Source organism: Falco biarmicus, chromosome 1 (assembly GCF_023638135.1).
Source record: "Falco biarmicus isolate bFalBia1 chromosome 1, bFalBia1.pri, whole genome shotgun sequence".
Lineage (NCBI taxonomy): Eukaryota > Metazoa > Chordata > Aves > Falconiformes > Falconidae > Falco > Falco biarmicus.
In genome coordinates, this window is record NC_079288.1 from 107,725,616 (window position 1) to 107,753,184 (window position 27,569).

General features: G+C 40.7%; 1 protein-coding gene across 3 annotated transcripts in view; it reads right to left on the minus strand.

Annotated features, from left to right (window-relative positions):
* TRPC3 (transient receptor potential cation channel subfamily C member 3) overlaps nt 1-26,934 on the minus strand; it is a 44,776-nt gene extending 17,842 nt beyond the window's left edge. For 2 of the 3 annotated variants that reach the window (XM_056358396.1, XM_056358408.1), the window contains exons 1-3: nt 26,150-26,933; nt 16,464-17,235; nt 5,180-5,365 (exon numbers count right to left, since the gene is read on the minus strand). In XM_056358396.1, coding sequence (XP_056214371.1) covers nt 5,180-5,365; nt 16,464-17,235; nt 26,150-26,373 — 1,182 coding nt within the window. In that variant the 5' untranslated portion in view covers nt 26,374-26,933. Of the gene's footprint in view, nt 1-5,179; nt 5,366-16,463; nt 17,236-26,149 lie in introns of all 3 variants that reach the window. The other variant, XM_056358399.1, reaches the window with a different exon arrangement.
* Between the last annotated feature and the right edge of the window lie 635 nt (nt 26,935-27,569).

The window sequence follows — 27,569 nt, forward strand, 5'->3', positions numbered from 1 at the left end:
TGAGTTTGTTGAAAAGTGAGCATATATTGCTCTATTTTTAAAGCACTGCTGTATTTCTTTAGGATGAAGTAACGTGGGCAGAGGAAACTGCAGCCACTCCATCAGGATCATGTCATGTAACCTGAAGTGTGTAGCCCATGTTGGGTGCTGCTACTAAAGAGACATAAGGAATGGGAGGGAAAAAGAATTCTATAGCTCCCAGCTCCCTATGTTCTTTGCGCATATATTTACACTTCTGGTTAAGTCAATTTCTAAACTTTTATCATACTCATCACTATTACTGTTATACAATATCCTGTGAGCATGTGGGATAACAGTTAAGCACAAGGGTAAACAGCCTAGTTACCACAGCGATTTAAAGAAATCTGGTAATATACTTTCACACTGGTTGAGAACAACTAGTAAATCAGAGTAAAGAATGCTAGGCGGTTTCACAAAAAAGATTTCAAAATAATTCTGATAATCCATGTTGGCTTAAGAGTGAGATTTGATCCAAGTTGCTTATACTTAAAAAAAAAAATAAAATACTGTAAACCTTGGATATCCATTTTATTATCCTTTGTACTCTGTTGAGATCATAATGTACCATATGCATTCTTGTTTGCCAGGTCTTGCCTGCAAAACTCCATTTATATTCCAAATCTCATTAAAAAGTGCATACAGTAGTACAATAGGGCAGACTTTTTTTTTTTTTTAATATCAAATTAAATCATTGGCAATGAAAACAGGGAACCTTAAAACCCTCAAGAGGAAGAATCTGAAGCTGTTGCATGAACTTTAAAAAGGGAAGCATTCTTCATAATTTAATCTACTTTGCTCTAAAACTGAAGTCCCAAAATATTTTGGTGTGCGATTCATTAACCAGTTAGATTATGTATCAATGCAGTTTGTTCCTACAGTGGAATGGCCAACAGAAATAAATAGAAAGATTTAAAAAAATTTCTAAGAAATTAATGTCAACCTGAACCACCACAGAATCATTTAGGTTGGAAAAGACCTTTGAGATCATGAAGTTCATATGAACCCAGGACTACCAAAGTTAACCCAGGACTAAACCATGTTCCTGAGCACTGCAGCTACATGTTTTTTTAAGCACTTCCAGGGATGGTGATTCCACCACCTCCCTGGGCAGCCTGTTCCACTGCTGGAAAACCCTTTTGGTGAAGAATTTTTTCCTAATATCCAATCTAAACCTCCCCTGGTGCAACTTTAGGCCATTTCCTCTTGTTCTGTTGCTAGTTACCTGGGAGAAGAGACTATGGTTATATTTTTATTAGGCTGTCACCTTTGAAGCTTATGCACCATAAAAAATGCCAGCCTGACCCATTTGAAAAAAGGAGACTGTTTTTTTTTGTGTGTTTGGGCATTCTGAAACATGCCCCAAGCCTCTTCTTTTGCCAAGATAAATTTCATTCTCAACTCAGGACATCAAAGGACAAATCCCACAGCAGATTAACTGTGGCCAAAGACAGGAAAATAAATAATTATTTCAAATTACAAAGACATTTTTAAAAAGCAGGCTTGAAACTGTAGGGAAGAGGAGAGAGAAGAAACACCCACATCACTCCTACTACCAGAGGGAATAGGAAGAAACAGCAAAGGAGCTTTAAGGGAGCTCGCCTAGGGCTATGAATCAGCCCAAAGGCCCTCTTGCATCTCCTCCAGAGCTATGTGCTGGTTTATTCCTCCTCGTCTATCAACATTTTGATCTGACACTAAGAGATCTGCTTGTGCTATAATTTTCCCCAAAAAAGGGAGGAGTTAGTGAATAAGATGCCAATGGTTATGGCAAGTTCTTCTCTGGCAGTAAGTCTAAGGGCTCTTGAGAAGATCTTAGCAACTTATTTAACTGTTGGCCACTGCACAATATGCACCATTTCCAAGCGCTCAGAGCAACTTGTGTCACTTCTCTCATCCACAAAAACTCTGAAATTCATCCTTCTCTTCAGCTCTGCTGAAATACTTAACTCTATGATTACACTGCTTTTATTTTCAGCCACCTCTTCTATGTTCCCCCCGCCCTGTCTATCTGTCTCCCTCCGTCCCAGCTTCATCTCCTCCAAGAACAGCAGGTTCACATCATATTTACCTACCAATCACCTCATCCTACAACCCTGTTCCTTCTGCATTCCTCTTATCTCATCCTACTTTAGACACAGTTTCTTACTTTTCATTACATATGTAGATCTTATTATCATATTTATTTAATATTTGAGGATCTAATTCAAACCCCAGGGACATGCACGAGTACAGCATCTGGTCACCAAGAAAATCCCAATTTTAATTTAGCTGCTTTTCTGGGCATAATTGACTGTAACACTTCAGATGTATTCAGTTTTGTGACCAAGAACCAAGTCATCAGTATGTAAATATTTTTCTGTATGACTAAGAGTGATTATTATGTTATTTATTCCTAACATCCTAATGACTGAGTTTAGACGTAGCAGGAACAGATCCTGGCACACTCTAATACACAAACATACAACATACAAAGAGATTTTTGAATCTTCTTTTTTGTCTACTGATTCAAAACTTCAGTGTTTGAAAATTAAATCCTGTGATTTTACTTAAACTCTTAATGATTTCACTTGGAAATTCCATTCTGATTTTTATCTCTGCAAGAACTGCAGAACTTGGCCCAATGTCGCTTCTCTGAAATTTTGTTGACCATCTAAAGACAGAGTTAAGGTACAATATTAAAAGCGTGACATCAGTAGCAATTCAGCATACAGAGCAAGGCTACTTTTCTAACTAGTTTTTCTTGGTTTCTTAATTCCCTTAATCCTTCACTATTGGGGCTGCAGTTTCAGTATGAACTTTAACTTCAAAATCATATCCAGCTTACAAGATGGGCTACTTTAATGCAGTGCCTAGGGTATTAAGTGCAAGAGTTTCATTACTAATAGAATTTAAAACTCCGTTTCCCTAGCAGTAAACTTCTAAGCACATTTGCTCACTTGCTTTTTCCTGTCTCTCCTCCCTCTGAAAAGGGCATACAGCTCATTAACCATTTCATGGATCTGCTGTTCTGTTTGGCTGTACTGCTGGCAACGTTAGCTGACCTTAAAGTAGCTGACGCAGAAATGTAGCTAGAAATACTGAAAGCTAAGAAACGTAAGCCACATCCTTGTTTGTTTCCTACAGTTACAGGGTTGAAAGCATCCCATGTGGAGTTCCCACATCTGAATCTGTGCTACAGTCAGAATATTGCTATAATCTGCCACAGCTGTAACAGACTCAACCCCAGCATCAAGGGATCACCATGGCAGAGACATTTCCTGGCTCAATCCCTGTCATGCCCTTTGTAATGGCCATTTAGAGGGAACAGCACATGTAGAAATATGGTAACAACTCTGCACCATCTATTTATTTCCCTCCACCAAGATCACTAGTGTTGTAGGTTCTGAACTGTATTTGTCACAAATTGGAGCCAAAACCTTGGTTTATCTACAAATAATTAATCTCCGGCAAGAGAAGAAAACAAGTTTGCTAAATGAATTGTCTTTTTTTGTACTATGTAGATTTCTGTTATTCTTAACAGATGTGTGGCCCTTTGCTTAGCAATTAATTTCATCAGTGACAGCAACCTCATAGAATACCAGTGTCTTCAGAAAGAAAGCTGAGACTCAGGTCTCAGGAAAGGTTTGGTACACTTTAAAATGCAAGAGCACAAAGAATTCATATGTTATTTAGATATAACAACATGTTTATGCACCTTGATTCTTTTCCATTATTTTTAATTAATTTAATACTTGCACATATTTACCTGGAATTCTGGTAATCAATATGCATTTATCTGCTGTAGACCAGTTCTATATTGGAAATGATGAATTGCTCTTTGGGATATGCATTTACAATTTTTGTTAACCATCTTCTGGGGACATAATAAGCACCAGTATTTCCCAGCTGTTTGTGGCAGGTTGCTTACAATTCATTTTATGTGGCAGATTGGCTCCACAGGTGGCCACAGAATAGTGTTATTTATTCTGAAAGACACAAGGCTTCTCGTAGAGATGATGAAACTATAATGGCTGTTAAGAATGGAAATGATGCTAACCATGTAAATAGGTAGCTGTAAATAATAGAGGCATTGCTGTATTCCTTGAGCCCTCTCACAGTAGGACACAGTATTAACTATTTTCTGTGCCAGGGTAGTGGGATCTTGAAGAGAACACTATAACTATATATTGAAAACTGTTAAATGGATATGCATTGTGTCAAATGTGTGGTACACAGCTCCATTTTTTAACACATACCATTCATTCACAAAATAACTATTCATTAAAAATTATTTTGAGAGGCATCAACTGAAAACACATCGCACTTCACAAAACACTGATAGATACAGGTGCAAAGATAAAGAAATGAACTGATTAACTAGCCACAAATATATTCCATAATTTTTTGGCACTGAATTTTAAAATATTTTTTAAAGGAACACACAGAGTAAATCATGTAGAATTTCTCACTGAAACCCACACAGTTGCAGATTGGCTGTTTGATTTACTGTCATATTTTAAAATAAATTAAAAAATAACATACTTAGTGACAGCTTAGATGTTCTCTTTTTCCCTTTTCAAAGTAGTAAAAGGAAGACCTTTCTTTCCAAAGAAAACCCACCAAAAAAACAACCAAAACCAACAATCAAACAAAAACCCCCCTGTGTGTTGATAGGAACACTAGTAGAAAGCTGCAAGACTTACTTTCCAGAATTTACTTGCCCAATTAATTTAGTTAAGGTAGAAAGCAAAGATGATAAAAAGAAATAATGAACAGACCAGATCTTTTCAGTGGCTGAACCCAAAACTTTCACCAACACAGCCTTCTCTTTGGATTAGATATTACCACACAGACCAGCAGAAAGATACATTCTCACTCTCACTGAGTGAAAATCTGGCTCCAATGAAATGTCTTCTTTTGGATTAATCACAGGAAGGGTCTGACCAACTGTGTATAACCTTGCTAGCACAGCTGATTTACGTCATTAAAACCTCCTGCCAATTCTCAGCTGTGGAAAGTAGATTAAACTCCTCCACTGTAGTCCCCTTCTGCCAGCTTCTGCCTTGTGAAAATCTTGATTACACACACTATGTCTCCGTAAAGCATCCGATCACTGGTTCATAGGGACAACACTGTGTTCCTATTACACCGTCTGAAAGCACTGGCTATGTGCAGTTACCTTTTTGACTTCATACTTAATGGCCAGCTTCACGCGGCTCAGTGATGCTCTGTGCCTCTGCGCTTCAACTGGCTCAGAGTTTAAATCCCCGTTCAGAATGGCCTCCACTTCTTCTGAGTCTCGGCAGAGATCAAGAACACCAACCACAAAATCCTTGCACTGCATAGACAGCTTGCGATAGTCATTCTGGAACAGAAGGAAAAAGATGGCTCATGATGAACACACTTGAAGTCAACAGTAAGGAAAAAAGGACCTATACAAGTTCCTAAAAATTAATAGTGTTTGAGGGGGGGCTGGAACTAGATGACCTTTAAGGTCCCTTACAACCCAAACCATTCTATGATTCTATGCTTAGGAGCACATCAGACATTTAAGAATTTTTGTATAGCGGAACCATTTCTTCTCTGACACAAGGTAGCCACTTGAATAGAAGATGATGACAACTGTTTGAGAGCAAGGGAGCATTAATAATAGTGTGATGAAAATAATCCAGATGGGCAGCAAGGGGAAGCTGAATGGGCAAATAAGAATTGCACAGACAAACTGGGACCAAAATTCTTTAAATACTAACCTCACCTTTGCAAAAACTTTGCAGACAATTAATGAAATAATTCTTACAGGGTTGCCTCCCAGGCTACAATTATGTTTCTACTCTTTCTACACTGCTAAAATGGCTGCTTACTCTTTAATATATACCATAGTCATTTCCCCCCTCTGCTTCTCACTTATCCTTGGAACCACTTTACACCCAACAGTGCATCCAGTGGGTTACAAAGTAACTGCACAGAATTACTGTGGCATCAACTTGGACACCAGTGTTGTGGGAAAAAAATACCCCAAATGTCCTGTACAGGCAACACAGAAACCAGCTTCTTCAAAGGACAGCTAAAAGATACTAGGCTCCTGACTCATTCTCCAAGAGGTGACCTTGCCACTGACAACACAGCTGAACTACAGAGAGACATTTCTGAAAATCTCAAGCCTTTTATTTAAGAGCTCTGTCCATCTTTCCCTTCCTCTCTCCTTCACTTCTGTCTGTAAATGCCACAAACCATTCCTTTTCCAAAAATCATCTAATATAACTCCCTCTTGTTCTTACTCCATCAGCTTTCCCTTCCATTACTGCTGGAGTCAACAGCTCTGCCTGTGTTACCTTCTGAAAGTATATTTGTTTTCTGTTATTAAAAAAATCCTTCCTCCTCCTATCCAGCTTCTTTTCAAAACCTAATCTTTTAGCAAAGCACTTCTTTTTCTCCCTCACTAGTTCAATTTCGGTGCAGTATCACTGGCCATTTCCAGACTTGTAGCTTGTTGACTACAGCTGTGAAATCTTACTGTGTCACACAGAAAAAACAACTACTTTCTACTCATCCTTGCTCTTTCCAGCTTTCCTCAGCCTCCTTCAACCATTCAGTGCTTTGGGACCATGTCCTGAGTTACGCCCATGTGCTGTGATACTTTCTGTGCAGCTACTATACTACTGCATCAAGGACGCAAGTGGTACTGCTTTTCACTAGGTTCATGACTTACATCTGGCATGCTGCTCACAAGTTTCACACTATTCATCCTTACAAGCAAGCTTATATCTGTCTTTGAGGTGATACCTTAAAACAACTCAGTTGCTCCTGTATGTTGACTTTGCAAAGATTTCCACCTATCTTTCTCTTCAAACAAAACATTTGTGGCTATGGTTCAGCATTTTAAGATCTCTCTGTAAAGCATGCACATGTAAAGCTCTGCACTGTTGCTCATGCTTGCCTTGTCTTCCACCACCTCTGTGACATTACCTATAAGCTCTTACCTGATACCCAGTTCAGCAGAAATCTTGGTCTCATTTATGTGTCCACGTCTTCTCAGCTAAATTTCTAGGACTTCTTTATCTGAGATGTAGCCTCTGATTTCCTCATATCAGGTTACAGTTGAAGGAGAAAACTTGACTGAACCTGCCAATTTTACCTTGTATCAAGTGTTTCAGTGCCCAACTGAAAATAGCATACCCTTCTTTTTAAATTACTCCACAGCTTTTCTTCATTCCACCCTGCCCCCCCCCCCCCCCCCCCAGTTCATCAAAAGACTAGTGTGAATCCTCTGCCTCTCCATTTTTGGGTGTTTACTGTTCATTTTCATACACTGCCATTTTAAAAAAAATCACTTTTGGGGGGGTAACAGATTTTTTTCCTTTGTGGTTCCTGCCTTCTCAAAAATGATTCCTTACTGCTCCTGCCCTCATATTTTTCTCATTCGGTCTAACATTTTTTCCTGAAACCTTCAGTTTTTCCCCCTTGCCTAAGTAACTTTTCCTTCCTTGTGCTGGTAGTTTTGTTAAATTTTCAACTTGGCATCTATAAAATGGGACAGAGAAATTAATGTGCTCCCAATAGTTTCAAATTATTTTGGGAAAATATGGGAAAAGAGGCTGCATAGGATAATTGCAGGAATCAGCTATCAATCCCACAGGTCAGACTTAGATATGAATCAAAATGAAACACTACTGGAGATAAACAAATACTACTAGGAATTGTGTTATTATGGAAGACTAACATTCCATAGAGACTTGGAAACAACCAGTCCTAGTCATAGACCTAAACAGGACTCAGCTATTTCCTTTGATCATAGAGGGCAAATTAATTCAGTTGTCAGTAAACCAACAGGATGTAAGGTTATTTTAGATTTGTTTTTGTTAACCAAGGAGAACAGTACAGAAGAGTCAACTATAAAAATAATACTGGGATACACGATTAAATTCAGTGAAAGGATAAGCAAGCATATGTATGACTAAGCCTTAGGACGTTTAAAAAGGCCAAGTCTCATAAGAAAGCTAGTCAAGGGAGTGAAACTTACTTATAATTATGCATGAAGGTCCAAAGGCTTTTAAGCAAAAGATGTGAAAGCGATCAGACATCAGTTCCTACAGAGATAAAAAACCTTGCAAAGGAAGACTCCAGAATGGTGGCTAGAGCAGCAGTCTTAAAGCAAAGGGGAACAGTCTTTCCTCACAGTCTAGTTATAGAGGCCATGAACTACAAGCATAAACTGCTAGAAGTCAGGCTTGCAAAGGATATTAAGCAAACCATAAAGCTGTAAGACAATGTAAAAAGAAATGGGGACTTTCTTCAGTGAAGACAAAGCAAAGACTAAAGACATCTTGAGTAAATCCAAAAAGAATACCATGTCTTCAGTTCACTGAAGTCGTATGCTCTTAATACTGTTTATATTGTTTTCACAACAGAATTATTACGGATCTGTGCAAACTTGAACACTCTTCCTTAAATTTCCAATTTCAAGCAACAGTTACTTACACATTTCACTACAGCTAAAGAAAGGCAATTTACTGAGATGGCTGGGCAAAACCCACAATGATCGCCAGACAGAGCATAATATTAATTCAACAGGAATAAAACTGACAATCAATTTTTCTTTAACGCTATAAAGTAGCTGTAAATCCTCTGCAGCACATGGGAGGATATACTAACTTCACTGACTTCAGCAGTAGTACTATATAGCTAAAAGATAAACTACATTCTTTCTCACTTGAATGTGCAGGCACTTGTAACTTTACATGAAAAAAAAAAGTCTTTGCTTTAGTATGATTTCTATCTATGCTCAAAGGTGACATCTCATTAAGGTTTCATGAAGTTTAGTTTAAATGCTTTTGTATTATTCGAGTGCTTTATGATATAAGACAACCCCAATTGTGTCCTTGCATGAGTGAACACAGATTGTCAAGTTGCAGGGAGTGTCTTCATTTAAGTCTTTTCTCATTACTCTAACTGTGCAGAAAGGGAAAGAGAAACAGTGGACCTCTAACAGGTAGGAAGTAACAATAGTTACTCTTGCTAAAGGTTCACTCCATTTTCTTTACCTATTAATTATTCTCTTTTTCTTTAAAATAACACAGAAATGTTACATTACTAAGAAGCTGCTTCTCTAACAACTTCCATATGAAAGTCAGGAAAATGCTATAAACCAAGTCTCACACATATGCAAGTACCCAAGTACAGCCTAGCATCAGGTTCATCAAACGTAAACATTCAAGTAAGTTTCTGCTATAGTCACACACACAGTTTAAAAGATCAATTAACATAGTTTTCTCAGTTAGTGCAAACTAAGCAAGAAGAATACATTTTCACTAGCAGTTACAATTGTGAAACATCGCCTACAAATGGCAAAGTGGCATAAAATCACTTTACTTTGGCAAAAGGGAGACAAATTGCGATTGCAGCAGTATCTCACTAAGACTGTTATTTCAATAGACTACAGATTGTTTCATTTTGCTGTTCTCTCACAAATGCAAACTCATTCCCACAAGTGTGTCAGAGCTTCTGACTCATCCTGGCAGAGAGTGCAAAGCTCCTGCCCTCAAAACTCACACTATATTAACTGACATCCCAAAAAAATACTCCCGTCCACTCTGTGAATGGCCCTGCTGGTTCCTGCTTTGCATGGACTACTTGCCTACTACACAACAGTTACCCACATTTTTACTGAAAAATTACCAGTGCTACATGCTTCTTGATAGGTGGATATATCACTTGCTTATGAAAGTTATGCTTATTGTCAGACAAGATTAAAGATACGATGGATTAAATTTTACTGTGTCAAATCTAAGGATTAAATTCAGGCTACATTATTTATAAATGCTATTACGAGAACTGAAAACGAGTATGTGCTATCTGACTCAGGCTTTGAATCTTACACTAGGAAAACTTGTCGGATTTCCCTCTTCAGGTGTTTACTTACTTATGGATTAGCAAATCAAATTTACATCCGTCTACTTGATCACTTTACAAAATTAAACAGAGAAACACTACCCACATTGTAACCATGGGATGCAATTCTCAAACAGCCTTCTACCTCTAGGGTGTTGTGTGAATATCAAAAACCAGAATCTGTGGTCTTAGTCATCCACATACACCTCTGCTTACTCTTGAGAATATACAAATGAAGCCACCAGATCCCTCATCTCTTACGGGTCATAAACAAGGCTACCAGAACTCCCCATCTGGAGTATCCATGTTCAAAAAGCCCTGCTACATGCTGTGCAAGTTGCCAATTTGTTAATGTGAAGCCGATCTTCAGGGGAACGCTGAGTAAGGCACCAATAACCCTGCTTATATAGTGGGGTTCTTTGCGCATAGTACAGGGACTTGATCAACAAAGTGCTTCTTCAATTAATTCACAACCTAACTCAGCTGGTTTTACTAGCTATATCATCTTAAATGGTAACTCTCTCAAAAAAATAACTGGTTACACAGACATCTTTGTAACATCAAAAATACCAGCCTGTATTCTGCATTTCACAGATACTGTAGCTGACACTGGTACATAATGGACAACTGATGACAACTGGAATTGCAGAACTGTGTCTCACGAGCAGTAGTGGAGGACTCTGGCACACGTCAATGGCTGGATCTCAGCCTGCCCAACTTTGCATATTCTGTCCTCACTCATAACACTAAAGACTACCTTATGAGTTCATCTAGAATTTTTACAAAGAAAATATCGACCTGTATGCAAAGAATGAAGCATATCAATTAAAATCTTCAGCCGACTTCACACTTAAAATTTTGAACTATTCCAAAGAAAATGTACACTGAGCAATCACATGCAGTCAAACAAAACATATAGATCCATTTTCTATTATGAGCGTCACATTCCTGTAAGCACCACAGTTTGTGGCTATGCACAGTTGCCTAACTAGTTCACACACATTATATGCAACCATAGACTTATGTTGAGTATTATGTAATAAATGGCCATTTTGAGATCATGCATATAGTTTACATATATAACTGCAGGAACTGTATATGCAAATAAAGCACATAATTGCAGTAATGATTATGGATCTGGGCCCTGTCCTTTTAAAAGTTGGACCTCAACGTAAATCAAGCTTGAACACTCTTTGTTAGTTCAGCTGAGATAACACTATGTAAATTTACTTGGAACGGTGACAAATTCCGCTTTTAGATGCACGTCCACATCTTCCATTGGTTTCAGTAGGGGCTTTTAGCAAAACCGAGAACAGGGATTTATCCTATATAAAACAGGACTACAATCTTTTTGATCCTTGCTATGATAGACCAAATTCTGACATGGTATCAGCTAGCGCAATTTCAACTGGGAGAATTGAACATGCTTACACAGGACAGCATTTAGTTGAAAGCTGGTATACAGAAACAATTATGTGGCTTTTTAGCTACCTTGAGATGGTTTTTTTTCTATGATGACTCCAAAAGAAAGTTCCATCAGCTGTTCTGACTGCTAGAAATTCTCCCATCACTGTGCAGTCACACTTTTAAAGTTCTCAGGGAGGAGGGTAAATATCAATTAACTTCAATCAAGCAACTAAGCTACAGCAGCCACAGTGGCCAGGGTCTGCTAAAAATTATAATAAGAAAACACAGAAATTGAGAATGCTTGTATTGCCCAGTATTTTGTGGTGCTACTGCGATTGGAAAACATGATTCTCCAACTACGGTAATGAACACTTTTTTTACATTAAGACAAGATACAGTTCCACACTGAACTTCCCTAGCCAGTCTAATCAGGTACAAAGTGGTACACCTCTGAGATCTCTAACTGCTCACAAAGGCAGATGCCAGTAGAATGCCACTCTAAACTTTTTCTAACTTAACAGTTTTTGTCCTTGTCAGCAAAAGAAAGGAATCAAATCAGCAGATTATATATACTTTGAAATCACTTTCAGATCAGGCACATTGGTTATAAAAGCTCTTAAAAATACTAAAATTGGTGAAGAAGCCCAGAGTGAAGAATAATTTTAGGTTTGTAACTTAGATGCAGAACTTCATCAACAATGCTGCTTGCTTTCTAACTATCTCTACTACATATAAAACACTCCTAAAAACCTGACAAGAAGGAATCTCTCAGCTGCTTCAAGGAATTGAAATTTGGTGTGACAGCAATAGGCATGAAAGAGTAAAGGGTTTTTTTTATGATGTGGTAGCAGTCTTGACTCAGATAAAACAAACTGAAATTTCTGACATCATCTGAAATCCTGCTGTCAATCCCTGGAATGGGGACTAGGATCGCCAAGGAAAGTAAACTAAATACTGTGGCACCTGCCTTGGCCACAGGGATGACATGCCGCTATACTGGAGATTGCTGCTTAGACAGCCAGGCACTGATAATCTCTGCTGTTCCCTTAGCTGGTTTCCAGACCTAAAGAGGAGTCACCCAGCATGTTCAGACAAGCCAGCCATGTTTTACCAGGATTAGATAAAGCAATAAAGAAACTAAAGTGAGGAAGACCGAGTTAAAAAAAAAAAAAAAGTAAAGAAAATTAGGTGAGCACTTAGAAAGGAGATACGAAAAAAGGGAATTCAGAAGGAACTTAAAAGAAGAAAATAGGGGAAGATGACTAGTGGATGCAGGAATGCAAAGAACAAAAAATGATAATAATGTCAAGAAGAAACAATAACAAAGACGAAGAATAGCAAAAGGAGCAACAGGAGCTTCAAACAAGGATTTCATGAAGGAGTAAGAAGTAAGGAAGCTTGAGGACAAAAGAAGTAGAGTGAAATGGTCTTTAGGGCTCCTGTTTCCCCATCTATTTTTACTCATTTTCAGTACTTATTTTTGGCTATGTGTCTTGCATCTTCCAGGAAAAATGAGGATTCACTGGTTTCTTTGAATCCTTTCTCTTATTTCTGAAGGGGAAAGAAAATAAAAATAAAAATCAGAGTTATTAATAAGGTTTTTTAATATTCATGGGGAACTGACTATCATGAATGTATGTCCTAAGCCACCTTCCCACATTTCTAATACACTTGTGCAAACTTTGGTTTGCACACGAGCATGAGAATTTGTTAGGGTAAATCATAAGTGATAAAGAAAGACTGGACTTTGTATATGCAAAAGATAGAAGGTTAGCAAGCATTTACTAGGAAGCTTGGCCCTCAGGCATTTTTAAACAGGTTCACCCTATATTCTTTCTCTGTGGGAAAATCACCTAGAAAAGTATTTTTAAATTAAATTAAAATAATTTATTACAAGCTCTCCACATCCAGGAAAAGCATTGCTGTGAGCATGCCCAGGAAATGATATGGGCCTTAATGTACCACAGATACTAGGCATAAATCATGAATATCATCAAAATTGCCTTTAAACAGATTTGTCAATTTCTTGTGCGAGTTGAACTATTTTGTCCATTTTTCTTTACTCTCAAACAATTCTGCTTGTGTTGCACTACAGACTGAATTTGATTGGAATACTTAAGCATTTCCAGTGATGATTCTAAAGGAGAGTGCGCCAGAAGTCTATCAGTCATTCTGCCTCACAGGGAGTGCAAATGTTGGACTAGAAGCCTTCTCTTCTGGGACATGATAAAGCACACAGTTATTAGCAAAACACATTCACATGACATCGAAGAAAGCACCGATCAGACAGTTACAAATTGGACTTACATCAAATGTGTCAAGCTCTCACAACAGAATTCTGCAAGACACGGAAGCGCTGCTTGCTTTCTCCTTGATCTACCTCTACAGCTTTCAGTGCAGCATGTTGTACTACATCCATGCCAGACCAGACCTGCCCACAGCCCCAGTGAATATACAGTCTTCTCACCAGCCATGCAATTACAACTCTTTCTGGACTGGGTTTAACAGTGATACTAAAAAATTCCTCCCCTCTTCTTTTTCCTCCTCCCTCCCTTCCTCCCTTTTCCGCTACCCCTTCTACCCAGTAAGGGCAGCCAACCATCGCTGCCAGAGGAAGACAAGCAACTCTCCTACCAGGCTTGGTAGAAACTGAAAAAAAACAAACCCTGAGACACACAAGAATCAAAAGGAAAAGAGACAGACGTTAGGTCAATGAGGAGAGTAATTATTTCACTGAAAATTTTGGTGTTGATGAGAAGCCGAAATCTCCATGCTAGCAAGGAGCCAGGAACAATTTCTACTGTAGGTGCCCAAACTGCATTACCTTGTACCACTGGCAAGGTTAGCAGCCATGTAAGTACTACACAAAAATACTGAAATCTGTGAAAATAGAGGATTTCTTGGGTTCTTAGGCATCCCAAAATATCAATGAATAGAGCCTAAAGAGTTCAGAAAAAGAAAAACAAAAGAAAAACAAGAAAAAATTGAAAACCAGAATATTTTATTCTGTGACAATTTAATATTTTAAAAAACAAAGTATTTTTTTTAAGGTCTGGTTTGAAATGAGAAGTCCAGCCAAAAAAATCAGTTTTGCTCCTCCAAAACTTCGAGCTTTTTTTCTGATGAAATTTGTATTCATGGTATTAGTACCTATGATATGGGAGCTTCCCCTGAATTTATATTTTTACCGAAATTTTTCTACTCAGTTCTAACCATCTACATCCTCCCCTTACAAAAACATGATACAGCTTGCCTTAATTTAGCTTTTGGTGGCAGAGATTGTATTTTGGGTTCCTAGGGAGTTGCACAGCACTTAAATTGAGTCCCCAAACCCACCAGTGCTTTTGAATACAGGTATAACAACAAAATTTGTATGCAGGATTAGAAAGAAAAAGATGGATGGTAGAGTTTCTAAGGTGCCAACCTAGAAGAAAACTTGTGTCTATGAAACCGCAGGAGACAAAAAGGAAGGCTAGGGGGTGGGGAAAAAGGTTTGCATCCACACCACTGAACCGTCATTCAGAAAACCCATAAACCTCCATCTTGGTCACACAATTCTGGAGACCCTGTGGCTCTCAGGTTATTGGCCTAGTTGAAAAGGAATCAATAAACAGGACCGATACACATCAGTGATTTAACCCTCTATAATGGTCTCTAAATGAGGCACTTACCTGTAATTCATTGTGTGAAGCACACAAGCCAAGAAGCTCTGTGCTATGATAAAACTTCTCTAATTCTTCAATTTTATGTTCACAAAGGGCTTTCCCAGTTCAGTATTTTTTCAACAGAGGGAAAAGAAAAATCTGACATTTTCCCTATACTCCTGAATAAATACATTGAGGAAGTACTCAATCCATTTGCCAAATCACACAGTACGCAGCATCATATGGCAGCGTTCATTCAGCAAAGGAAGCAGAGTAAAAGTTCAAGCCAACTTTTACACTTTGTAGTGCATGGCGTAACACATGAATCCTTCTCAGCACTGACATCTTATTTTTAAATTATATTTTAAGTCACTCAGCCACGTGTGGAGCTATTCTTTCTCAACGGTTTAAAACTGTTTGTTCCTCTTCTGGTAAAGTTCACTTTATTAATTTCTGTCTCTATTTCTCTACGTTGTTGTATATTTCTTCTGAGTATTCCACAGTGTTAGCAATGTTTGCTGTTGTTTGAAAAGGTTAATGCATCTTTTCCCTCTCTCAGATCCTTTATGAAGATACTTAACAAACAATTGGTACCCAACACTGACCCTGCAGAAACAAATTTTTCATTAAAACTAGAAACAATGCTGTTGATATCACTACTCACTGAGAACAATCTGTCATTCCCAGAGCTGAGCTTTTCTTATTACATGCAGCCTACTGGGGTTTCATTTTTTTGTGGGGTTTGGTTGGCAGAGAAGGGGGGTGGGCAAGGGGAAAGGCGAGTGTTACTGCATTTTTCAAGGTATTCAATAGAACTGCAAAATCATTAAAACAAAGGCACTGGGAAACAGTTAACTAATCATTAGTTAATGTATATTATTAATCAATCATTAATTGTCAATAATATTTACTTGTCTGATGGAGAAGCTGAAATATACAGGGAAGTCAGGGCACTGATATACTAAACCAGATACAGCCCAAAGCCAGGTAACAGGACCTACGTTTGTAATCAATCTAACAGCTGGTTTTGAACAAGTGACATTTCCAAAAGGTGCATCCCCCCCCCCCCTTTCTATATTCTTAACAATTTGGAGACATCATTCAAAATTAGTACAAATAAAAAAAAGAGGGAATAAGGTCAATGCTGCAGCATGCTCAAGAAAAGTGTAATGTTTCTGCTTTCTGCACTTAAAATTACCCAGCATTTGTAACTAAAAATAATCTTTGTCTGCTACATCAACCAAAATTGTTTTCCATCTGCTGCAAGTTTATCAGAATACACGCTGTCCCTTCTTCCCATTTTCTTCATACACAGTAGGTGCAAAAGAAATTTCATTAAGCATTCTTTTTTAAAGGCTTACATATGGAAAACTACGAAATCAAGAACAAAAGAGACAATAAATATCATGAAAGCATTTGCAACTGAAAAAGCAAAGACACCGAATAATTTCAAGCATCAAAGGACACCATGAAGTAGCAGCAACTTTAAAACAATAACAGAGAGAAACACCAAAACACCATTACCTTGAATTCTTTTTCAATGTTGGCCAACTTGGCAAGTTCATTGCTGAGTTCTAGAGCAGTAAGTACCGGATCTTCACTGGAGAGGGACAGGTAAGCCGGACTAGCCAGTCCTTTGTATGCATTTATTCTTGACCTTGAGTGACTGAAAGAATCATGCTTTTGCTTCTCTGTACAGTCATTACATTTGCAGAAATAATCATGAGGTCTCTCTATCCTTGCTCCTTTCATCAGTAGCATGTGCACAACTTCGTATTTTTGGCAGTGGGCAGCTAAAATTATGGGAGTGATATCTGGAGAAAAGCGGGTACCGTCTTCGTCGTAGGAATAAAAATCATCATCCTGGAGCTCCTGCTCACAAGGGCTCAGAGTCAGTCGCTTATTTACTGAAAACCCAGGATGATTCAAAATTGCTTCCACTATCCTAATGTAGCCCTTGCTGATTGCAAGCAGCAGGGCATCTCCAATCCGTGCCAAGTTCTCTTTCTTTAACAGAAGTTCTGTCACTTCCAAATGTTCATTCCCCACAGCAAGCTGCAAGGCGTTTTGGCCCATGTAGTCAACACAGTTGACATTCAGTGTTTTCGACTCCTCCAGCATTTTGCGCACCACAGGTATGTTCCCATACTCTGCTGCATCTAGAAAGCGCTCTTCTTCAGCTGTAAGACTGGTGCCCCTGTTGTTGAACATGAATGCTGGGCCTCTAATGGCCTGTCGCCTTCCCTTTTCCCTCATCATAGTCATACGTCTCAGTGACGGACTCTCTTCAATGTACCTACGGAGAAAACAAAAAGGCAACAGGATTTCACCATGTTGGTTATTTGTAGCTTCCACTACTGTGGCTACAATCATGACTTATTTTGGCCCTTGTCATTTGCCCATCTATAGACAAGAAGTATTCTTTATTGTGATCCTTCTGCCTTTGTGCTTGCTTGTTTGCAATCTAAAGGCACTTACAGGTTCAATGCCACAGGCCATTTCTGTTTTGTTTACCATGGTCAAGAGTGGTTGTGGGTTGTTTTTTTTCTTTACGTAAGACATCTCTTCAGAAAACCCTCTCAACTCACTTTAGTATGTATACAAAATGAAAAAACATCTACTGTACTACTTCCAGTAGTAATTAATACTACCTACCATAAGCACTCAAGCTGATGGTTTAAGGAAGACAATATTTATGCTTACCATATTGTAGTTCACATAAATGAGAGGTGAAAACAAGCTTTCTTCCCGATGTCTGGCCAAGCAATACACAGTGAAGCCTGATCTCAGACTTCTCATCCAGTGTTACTACTAGAAGCATTAACCAAGTCTGGAAGATTCTACACACGAGTCAGTCTGGCTAAATTATAAGTCTTTGAAAAACAACAGTTCATGCACATTCAACACATTTTCTGGATGCTAGTAACTAAACTGCTCACAGATTGAGACACTGGGCATGATCCAGTATGGACTGGGATCAGCTCTCACTCCACTTGGACTTCTGCAATGCCGTGGGTTATGTTGGGCCTATTTCTATTATCCATCTACCATTCCAGAAGCTGAAAAGATGCTATCTGATGTTATTACATGAGTATATACATATCTTTAAAAGCCTTCATGCATTCTTGTAATACAATCAAGAAAAATGGGAAAGCCAAAGATCTACTGAATGAAAATGAAAACAGGGATGGCAAGCTGTACTGGAAAAAGGAAACCTGGGTGGAGGAAAGGGAGATTGTTTAGGAAAGGGAACTGAGAACCAGGGAGGCTGTGAACTCCCCTCAAAAACTGAGTGCAAGAACAGAAAGAGGGGAAAAAAAAAAAAGGGGGGGGGGGGGCGGTAAAAGAAAGGGTGAGCAAGCTAAATCAGGAAAGTCAGAAACTGGAATTATGAACCAGTGAAGGTACTGACTGAGAGCAGCAGGGAGCAAACAGGAATGGTCTGAGAGAACCAACAGATCAGATGCTGAGCTGGATCTAACAAGTTAAGGAGACTAAAGAGGGGAGAGGAGGTTCAGATAAGTGAGACTAGGAGCTGCAAAGAAAACATACCTAGGACAAGAGGTTGAGAAGCAGACACTACCTAGCTGGAGAAAACAGCAACAGGAAACAACTGCCTGGCAAGGCCTCAAACAACAGAATAGAGGGGATTAGGCTAAAGTGACCACAGCTAAAGGAAGAACAAAATCATTTATGCCTGCCAGAGCAGATGCCAAAGGCCTAAAAAGTTATTTGGGATACCATAACCTTCCTTCACTACCGTCTGCAAATAAATGTGAAATCTATCAGCAATCTCCCTTTCCTTTCTAGTCCAGCTTAATACTGAGAAAGACAGCCTCCAGCTGCTATCAGTTAATCCATTAGCTCAAGGAATAGAGATCACTTGAGCTGATTTGATGGGCACAGAGACACCAGTGCAACTGATAAACAATATATGAATTAAAGGACGGTGTGCTTTGAATACATATAACACTACATATACACTATATAGGGACAAACAAACCTTATACATTTCAAATTTGGTCCTTAAGTCCTACGTGCCTCTGTTCCTCATCTATAGAAAAAGAACAGTTGGATGTTACACAGACATTGTGAAAATTAATTTATTCACTTTGGCAGATACAAGAGTAAAAGGCCAGACAAGAAAACTGAAGAGGAAATGAATCTTCTACTCCCAGTACAAAAGCCAGGTAATGTGCATTAAGAGAGCTGTGGGTCCACACAATGAATGATGAAGGCAAAACAAAATATTAAACGGCCCTTTTTAAGCAAACCCAATTCGTCTGCAAAAGGACAGAATTAAGGCAAAACCACCACACACACTTTGGCACACACAAAGACTAAGCATTTAAGTGAACACAATGGAACCTGCTCAGGCAGCTTTAAAAGCCGCATATTCTCATTGCTCCAGGTTCAAATCCACAACCAGAGCAACAGCCTCTTAAATGCAGGTGGGGTTTTTTCTGTGTGATCTTTCAACAATGAGCGTAGCTATATTACCACTGCACAAAATATGCCTGTTGACATCAATGGATTTCCCCATGTGTAGCAATGTCAGCCCTAACAGTTTTCATCAGGCATAACTAATTCTATTCAGGTTATAAGAATACGTCTGGCCTTCCAGCTATCTGCATCAGTTGTAATAAATTCAGCAAAATATAAAGTCTTAATCACTTTATCACAGCTATAAATATCATGAAAGCTAGTCCATGCTCTGAACATTTCAGTTAACACAAATGGGCATTTCCAATGCAGACCAAGTGAAGGGACTGTGATAATCATTACCAAGGGCAGGCTTCTCCTGGGATGAAGCATTTGATCTTTTTACATTTTCATCTGTGGTTGGTGTTTCTGGACTACCAGAGATGACCTGAGTGGCACTGCAGTACAAGCAATGCTGACTGGTGTTCACTTTTTGAAGTACGTGCCAAAACTGCTTTGTCAAAATGACAGGATCTTTTTTTTTTTTTTTTTTTTTTTTCTCTCTCCTCACTTTTGTACCACTTTCTTTAAGTCTATGAAACAGGCTCCACAACAGAGTGGATTTGTGACTCTAACTGTTAAACATAGAATTGATTTAATGTCTTAAAGCTCAGGCATACTTCACATTTGGGAGTACCCCAGATATAAGGATAGAGTGCACGTGGCGAAAAGCCACACCATGCTACTACCTTATTCCCCAACAAAATCTTAAGTAAAACCAGATATAACTCTTTTCAGAGTTACCTTTTAAACAAGATCTCATTGTCTGATATGCTGTTACGTTTCTATTCTTCCTCCACATCTAAAAACATCGTCACAGAAATATAGTTGTTTACCGTAAGGTTATGAAGAAAAAAGTATGGGTATTAAAAAGTAAAAAAGACAAAGAACAACTTGACACACTCTGACTTCTTGATTTAAGACAACTCTAAACTGCCACCCTGAATCTCATTTATCTCTTATGAAATACATAACAATATATTTCCCTCTTTACATTCAGTTTAATTTTTCAGAATATTTTGAAATATGACACTTACTTTCTGGTTTAGATACCTTTCTTTCAAAACCCACTGTCTGACGAAGATGACTCATCTGACTTCCGTAAAAAGATATATATCCTTCCAAAGGTGTTACATTAGAATATCTTCCCAACAAGAAAGATATCCTTAGCTATAAATCTTGTGACAAAAATTATATATTTGAAGTGACTGCAGTATCTTCTCAAAATAAAGATGAAAGTTGCTTGGTATTTGAATGGCTACAATATTGTCCAGACTTCAAAAAAAACCACCAACCAACCAAAAAGCAAAAAAACTTGTACAGCACCACACAGCCAGAAGACTGTCAGGTTCATCCATACCTCTCTGCTCTCTTCTTCCCCTCTTCCCTCAGCAAATTCAAAGACCTCGAAGTCAGCGCAGCTCTGGTCAGAGTACTGCAGGCAAGAAGCACTGGGTACAAGGTCTCCTATTCCATTTTCTGCTCTCCTGTTCTTTCATCTAATATTTTTAGGCTATCCCAACGCATTAAGGAAATGGTTAAAATTTTAGTTTTAACTGTTTAACCATTTTCAGCACATTCTATATGTAATATTTGTCAACTGAAATAAAACAACAAAATCTCAAGTTGCATCTCTAAATATCATTAGACTGGCTTAAAAATATGATTAAAATAGAACTAAGTGTGCATTAATTATTTGTGTTCTATTTCCTAAAGCCTTTAAAGTTCATATTCTCAACCTTGTCTCTGTAAGAAGCTGACAACTTACATTAAAAGAGGAAAGGAGAGATGGAAATCGTGATGTTCCTATTCCCAACTGTTCCCAAAATAGTTGAAAGAACACAAAAATTTAAAAATCTGTAGAACGCATGGCAAAAAATCCAAAAGAACACCAAGCAAGAAAAATGCCCAGTTGTTTTACATTAACTCTTCAGCAAAGATACACCATGACATTAAGTAAAGTTCTAGTCCTAGTACACAGGTTCCATAATTATACTACGTGGTATGCAGCAGGAAGGTGAGAGGAGAGAATTCCTTTACTTGTCCCCTTTACTGACATGAAGCAGCATTTTTGCTCCTGCAGTTTTTTCCACAGCCATTTTTCACCTTACACAGCAGAAAAATGGCCAAGGGGTCTATAAAGCTTCAAGCCTCCATTTGCTGCTCAGCACAAATAAGCAGCATGGAACTGGAGAAGAGCAATCGCTTTAACTCAAGTACACCAGTTCCACCACATCTGGACACATTTCACTTGGTCTGAAGTGTGCACCAGTTAGGCTGCTGTTTCAAGGAACCACAGCGCTTCACTGGCAAGAAGGAAGAACTTCAGGAACTCTGCACCAACCTTCAGAATCATTCATTCATCACTGTGAAATAAGGATGGTCTCAAATTAGAAGTTTTATATACTAACTATACTACTACCAGCTTAAGTCTAGTTCATTGCTTCATACTTAGGCAAACTCTCAGTAACTTCAGCAATAGCTGTAAATGAACATAACTTACTAGAAGACAATTAACCAAGACGTGACAGGACCCTAAGTCAGCCCCTTGTTGAATAACACAAAAGCAGGGCACCTCTATTTCAGCTTTGCTGAGAACTCTCACATTACTGAGGCCACGGCTCCTAAAGGAGTAAACCACCTCTCAAGGTCTTTACCTAACAATAAGTATCACAAGCTTTCACATCAAGCAATGTTATGTACACTCTGAACAACATGTATGCTACATACCAGGTAATGTCGTAAGACACAAAAACCTATCCTATATTATAACATATTTATCTTTACCTTAAATATTTTCATCTAAAATGTATGACCTTTACATGCCCAATAAAAAAATATTTGTTAAAAAATTTCCACTAAACAAGCAATGGCCACTTGCCTCCTGTTTCGCATGCATCACATTTAGTATGACCTTTTATTGCATCGTATGTTGCATGGATAGAGTTACTCCTATGTACAAAGCTAGAAATTTGAGCAGCACAGCAACTGTAAAGGACTGAAGTAAGCATGATGATTCCTCTGCTTCTACCATGAATTGTTTCAATTACAGATTTCTACTCTGTTAGCTCAACTATCTCTTTTCATGCTCAGACTTTCAGCATTGTAGTAGAAGGGCAGAAACGTGGGACAAACAGTTGACCTGAGAATTCCTTGTGTTCTGCTGTTCACTGCCTCATCAACAGCAATTCAAAAGATTTATAATCTTGTTCCTAAGTCTATTTTTTAACAGTGAAAATTGCATAAGCAATTTTAAAAGAAAAGAAGTTAGAGAAACATTCTTGGCCTTCCCAGATCTGTAGAGCAATTTTCTAACATTTGTACTGAAGAACAATTCACCCTGAACTGTTAAATGCGATAAAGAATGGCATCAACAATTTACAAGGCAGTTTACCCCACTGCTAAACTGCACTGCAACACTAGTGATCTTGATTCCATTCTAACCCTGGAAAGGAAATGCAGTCCAGTGATTACAGACAGATCAGATAAGCGCATCACGGAAACAGCGATGTGCACGCACATTTAAAAGCAACAAACCAGAGTGAGCCGCATAGGAGATGCCAATTGTGCCTCTTGTTCTGCTAAAACTAATGTCTGAGGTCCCAGTTTTAAAACAAAGGAATGATGATTGCCTTACACATGCACATATCTATGTGCAAAATTTTTAGCTCGTGACTCCTGAGATCTCTTAAACTAAGTGATCTCAAGCATGTGTTTTGTTACCATCACAGGAAAAGACTATCAATCCATGTGAGGTAGCAGCTCCTGGCCCCGTGCAGGGCCACAGGCAGTTAGAGGAGCAATCCCTCCCCACCCTCACTACCTCTTGCAAACCAAGGCTTTTCCAACCCTCCAAGCTCTGCTACAGCCATGTGCCTGAAGAGGCTGCTGGTAAATTTGTTTCTTCACCAGTAAAAACAGTGTCACACCCATGTATGTTTTCATGGAAGCTTGCATGTGCAGACACAATTTGGGAATCTCTGCACCAAATCTAAAATGTATTAAAATGAGAGCTTCCTTCTCCCTTCTGTGAACTACTGCCTGGGCTTTCCAGAAGAGGGAGGCTAATTCAGCTGAACAGCAGAACATAAATCAGGCCAGCTGAAAATCTGACTCAGGTCTATACTCTCCCACTGGTCTGAAACGACATAATCCATCATCCAAAATGCCCTCATGTCAGCTCACAGAAGTTCTGGCTCCGAACTGGAAAGAATTAGTCAAAAAATGGAACAAAACAGAATGAGATATCAGGAGGAGGTATACACACACTTAGTTTGTTCCTTCTCCTCCTGCCCCACAAACTATGCAGAGCTTTTTCCTGCCATTACTCTTCACTAACTCCTCAACAGAAAATACCAACCATCTGAATTCCTGTGGGAAAATAAGGACTATATTTTGATGCCAGGAGTGCATCTACGCACACACAGAAAAAGGCAAACAACTCACCAGGAAAGAACCAAGTTAACAAGGCTGTGGCAACAAAGAATTTTAAAGCTCCTATTACACTCAGTCCTTTGCGTTCTGTCGTTCCACTCGGGAAACTAAGCTACGATTTTCAGAGACTCAGAAAATCAAGCTTTCGATGCCTACAACATTTAATTTACAGGTTTTGCTCACATTTATCCTACTGGGGCATATAGTACCTTGTGAAACAAGTATTACATCTAGTCTGCAGTCTTAGTGGGAATCTGAGGTTAATTACATTTTCCAGCAATATTTGGCACAGGAGGGAGCCAGCTGTACACTGACAGGTACCTTGCACAGGTTACAGCTTTCAGAGTGAAACCATTTCAAATACCAACTAAGTGCATCTTCTTGCGCAAACTACTTCACATATTCCTGTCTCTTTCCCCTGGCACTGTTTGTCAGTACCGAATATTTAAGACCATAAATTCTTCCTGTCAAGGATTCTCATACCCACTTTGTGTACACTAGAGCCTTACGCATATCAATCTTGGTGCATTATGAGCAAACTGATATTCATTTATTTCATTAACATATGCTATGATTTTAGGCATTAGTAGCAAACGCAAAATGTTACTCCAGAAGAAAAATCGCAGTGCTATGCTGAGGATGACCACGGGCACATAACAGGGGAAAAGGCAGTTGTGGGTCTTTTGCCTCTATGCCCTGTCAGTTCAATACGCTCCTGCGGCACTGACTAATGTCAGCCCTTTTGTCAGTCCACAGGGCAGTGGCTCACAATCACTGCTGAGATCGACTCCTGGGCCAGGATCATAAGAATTATATACTAGGGAGCAATTCCAAGAGTAGGAGCTTACTCCAGGCTCAAATGCCTATAGCTGTGCAAACTGAATTCCAGTTTTATCCCCTGGTGGCATAATACCCATTTCCTAAAGGAATATGCCAACAGTTCTAGGAGGACACTAACCTAAAAGGGATCCAGAAGTTTAGGACTCATAGCTTAAATTCAGCTGAGCTAGCTTCATCTGTCTAAAAATAAAGTGTCTGAGTCTAAACTATATCCTCTAGGCTCTTCTTATGGTGAACGAAGAAAGACAGGCACCTCAAGAGAGAAAATAAATGACTACGCTGCTTTGGCCACTGCCGTTTCCTCTCTCAGTCCATCAACTACAGAGAGAGCCCAGACAAACGACTTAAACCCAGCAAACTTTCAGACAGCTCAAGACTTGTGAAAGACACTCTTGCTCGAAGTCTGGATCACCAGGTACAGTGTATTTGTGAAGAATTTCTGCGCCAGGATGGTAAAAAGCACTTTTATTTGTAGTTATCCCATTCCAAGCGCTACTCTAATTATTTCTGTACTTTACATTTGTCTCTAGGGTGATTTTAATTGAAGCTGCTTCTATAAACGCTGAATATGTTACCTTAAAACTCAAAACAAAGTGTGTGTCACCCAGTAATTAAAATATTTAATTAAGAACTAAATATTGTCCTGCAAGTATAAAATAATCAAGTAATCCTCACAGGCAAGTCTGTCTAAATTGCAGCGCATTATAAATGTAAGTGAATAATTAATGGACAACTTTCATTTTCTAAGTCAAAGAAAGTTAACATTCCCACCCCTGTTAGTAAAACCGAATTTGTTTCTCTTGCAGTAAGTCTAGGCATGGTCAGTATGTATGTATATATATATGACTGCATCTTAAAAAACCTGAAATTTCTGACGACGACATCAAACAGGACAAGATGCATCTCAAGAACTGAGGCTTTTCTGCACAGGTGTCCTAGATTTCTGTGGGGAGTCTGGTTTTATCACAGCCTAGATTTTTTAAAAAATATAAAAGGGATGCATTAGCGCTGCCCGTACATGAGGGTAGAGTGGGTTCTCTAAACCTCCCTCAGCCGAGCCAACAATTAGGTTTTGCCGCCGGCTACGCTAACGGCCGGGGGTAGGGGGGGGAGGAAAGAAGAGGGAATCTCCTCCGCCCCGGCACGCCTGCCCGCTGCCCCCACCTCGCCCGGAGCCGGGGCCGGGCAGGGAGCGGGGCGGGCAGGCGGCGGCCGGACCGTCCCCTCAGGCACTTTCTCCGGAGCCTCCGCGCCCCAGCCGCCAGCGCCGGCCCCATCTCCCGCCCCAGCCGCCGCTCGGGGCCAGGCCGGGCGGCTGCGCTGCCGCCGCGGCCCCCGGCTCGGCGGGACGGGCCGAGCGCCGCAACTTGCCGGGGTCCGGCGGGCGGCCCCCACGGCCGCTCCGGGGGAGCTGCCGGCCAGCGCCCGCTACGCGCCCCCCGGGCCCCACTTACATGGTGCTGGCAAACGGGGGGGGCGGGTAGTAGCCGTAGGGCTCCCGGAGGGTTTTCACAGCTCTGTGAGGCGGCGGCGGGGGCTCCGGCCCCCCGTTGACGCCTCTCCAGCCGCGGCGCCGGCGCTGCTGCTCCTCGTCTTCTGCCTCCTCCTTCTCCTCCTCCTGCTGCGGGGGGAAGGTCACTCTCCCTTGCTCCTTGCTTTTCCTGCTCTTGCTCGACATGGTCAGGGTCCCCTCAGGCGGCGGCTGCTGCTCCCGCTCCCGGCCGGCCTCGCCCGGCAGCGTGTGTGGCGGGGAAGGCGGCGGGAGGAGGAGGAGGAGGACAGCCCTGCCCGGCGGGGGACCGCGCACCTGGAGGGGACAAGCCCCTCACCACAAAACCCGCCGCCCCTCCGCCCTCGCCTCCCGCCGCCCGGTAGGACGGCAGCGCGATGCGGGGGCCGGGAAGTGCCGGGGAGGCGAGCAAGAGACCGGGCTCCCGGCGGCAGCTCTACCCCTCTCCTCTCCCTGTCATCATCCCTCGCTAGGACAGCATCGCTACTGAGGCGGCGGGGGCGAGCCGCGCCGGAGAGGAGCAGCCGCCTACCGCAGCGGGCGCTCGGGAGAGGAGGGGACGCCCCTGGCCCCCCCGCCCGCCTGGCCCCGCGGGTGGGGGCGAGGGGGAGGTGCCGCTGGCGCGGGGCCGGTACAAGTGCGGCTCGGCCGCCGCTGAGGTGAAGCCGCCCCCCGGCACGGCCGATCATCGGGTGCCAGTACCGCCGCGGCGGCGGGACCCGCGGGAGCTGCCCGCAAAGGCGGTGCCGGGCCCGTCCGGCGCTGCGCGGGTAGCTGGGCCGGGCTTCTGAGGCAGCGGCTGCCGGCAGGCAGGTAGTTCCGGGCCGTTCTTGTGAGAAACGTTCGGCCCTACGCTGCCAACAGCTGAAGTTAAAATTTTCAGGTAAAAAGAGGTTTTCTGATCGGCTCGCTGGTGGTAAAAGCGAGTCGGGGTTGCCAGAGTGCGCCAGGTGGCCCTGCCTTGGGCTTGGCTGGTGGAATCCTGCGCGGTGTCAAGCTAAGGAACCGGGAGGCTGTTAAGACGCTCATTGCATGTAATCAAGGCTAATTATGCTCTACAGATACCAGTTGCAAAGATTCGTGCTGTACGGAGACATATAATCTCTTTCTTATTATGAGGCGTTTTTTTGATGCGTTATGACATAGGGGAAAATTACCCTATGATAGACCTGCGATCCCATTAAAATTGAGGCTGAGCATGTGTGCGTTTATACACAGTATGCAGAACAGTAGGTACACACAGACTACATGCCTTGATTTATATATACAGCAAAGCTATTCCTTTGCCTATGTGCTGCTGAGATGCCGTTTTCTTCTCGCTTTAAACTTTTTTGAAGCATTGTGTGGCTATCGGTATAAATTTG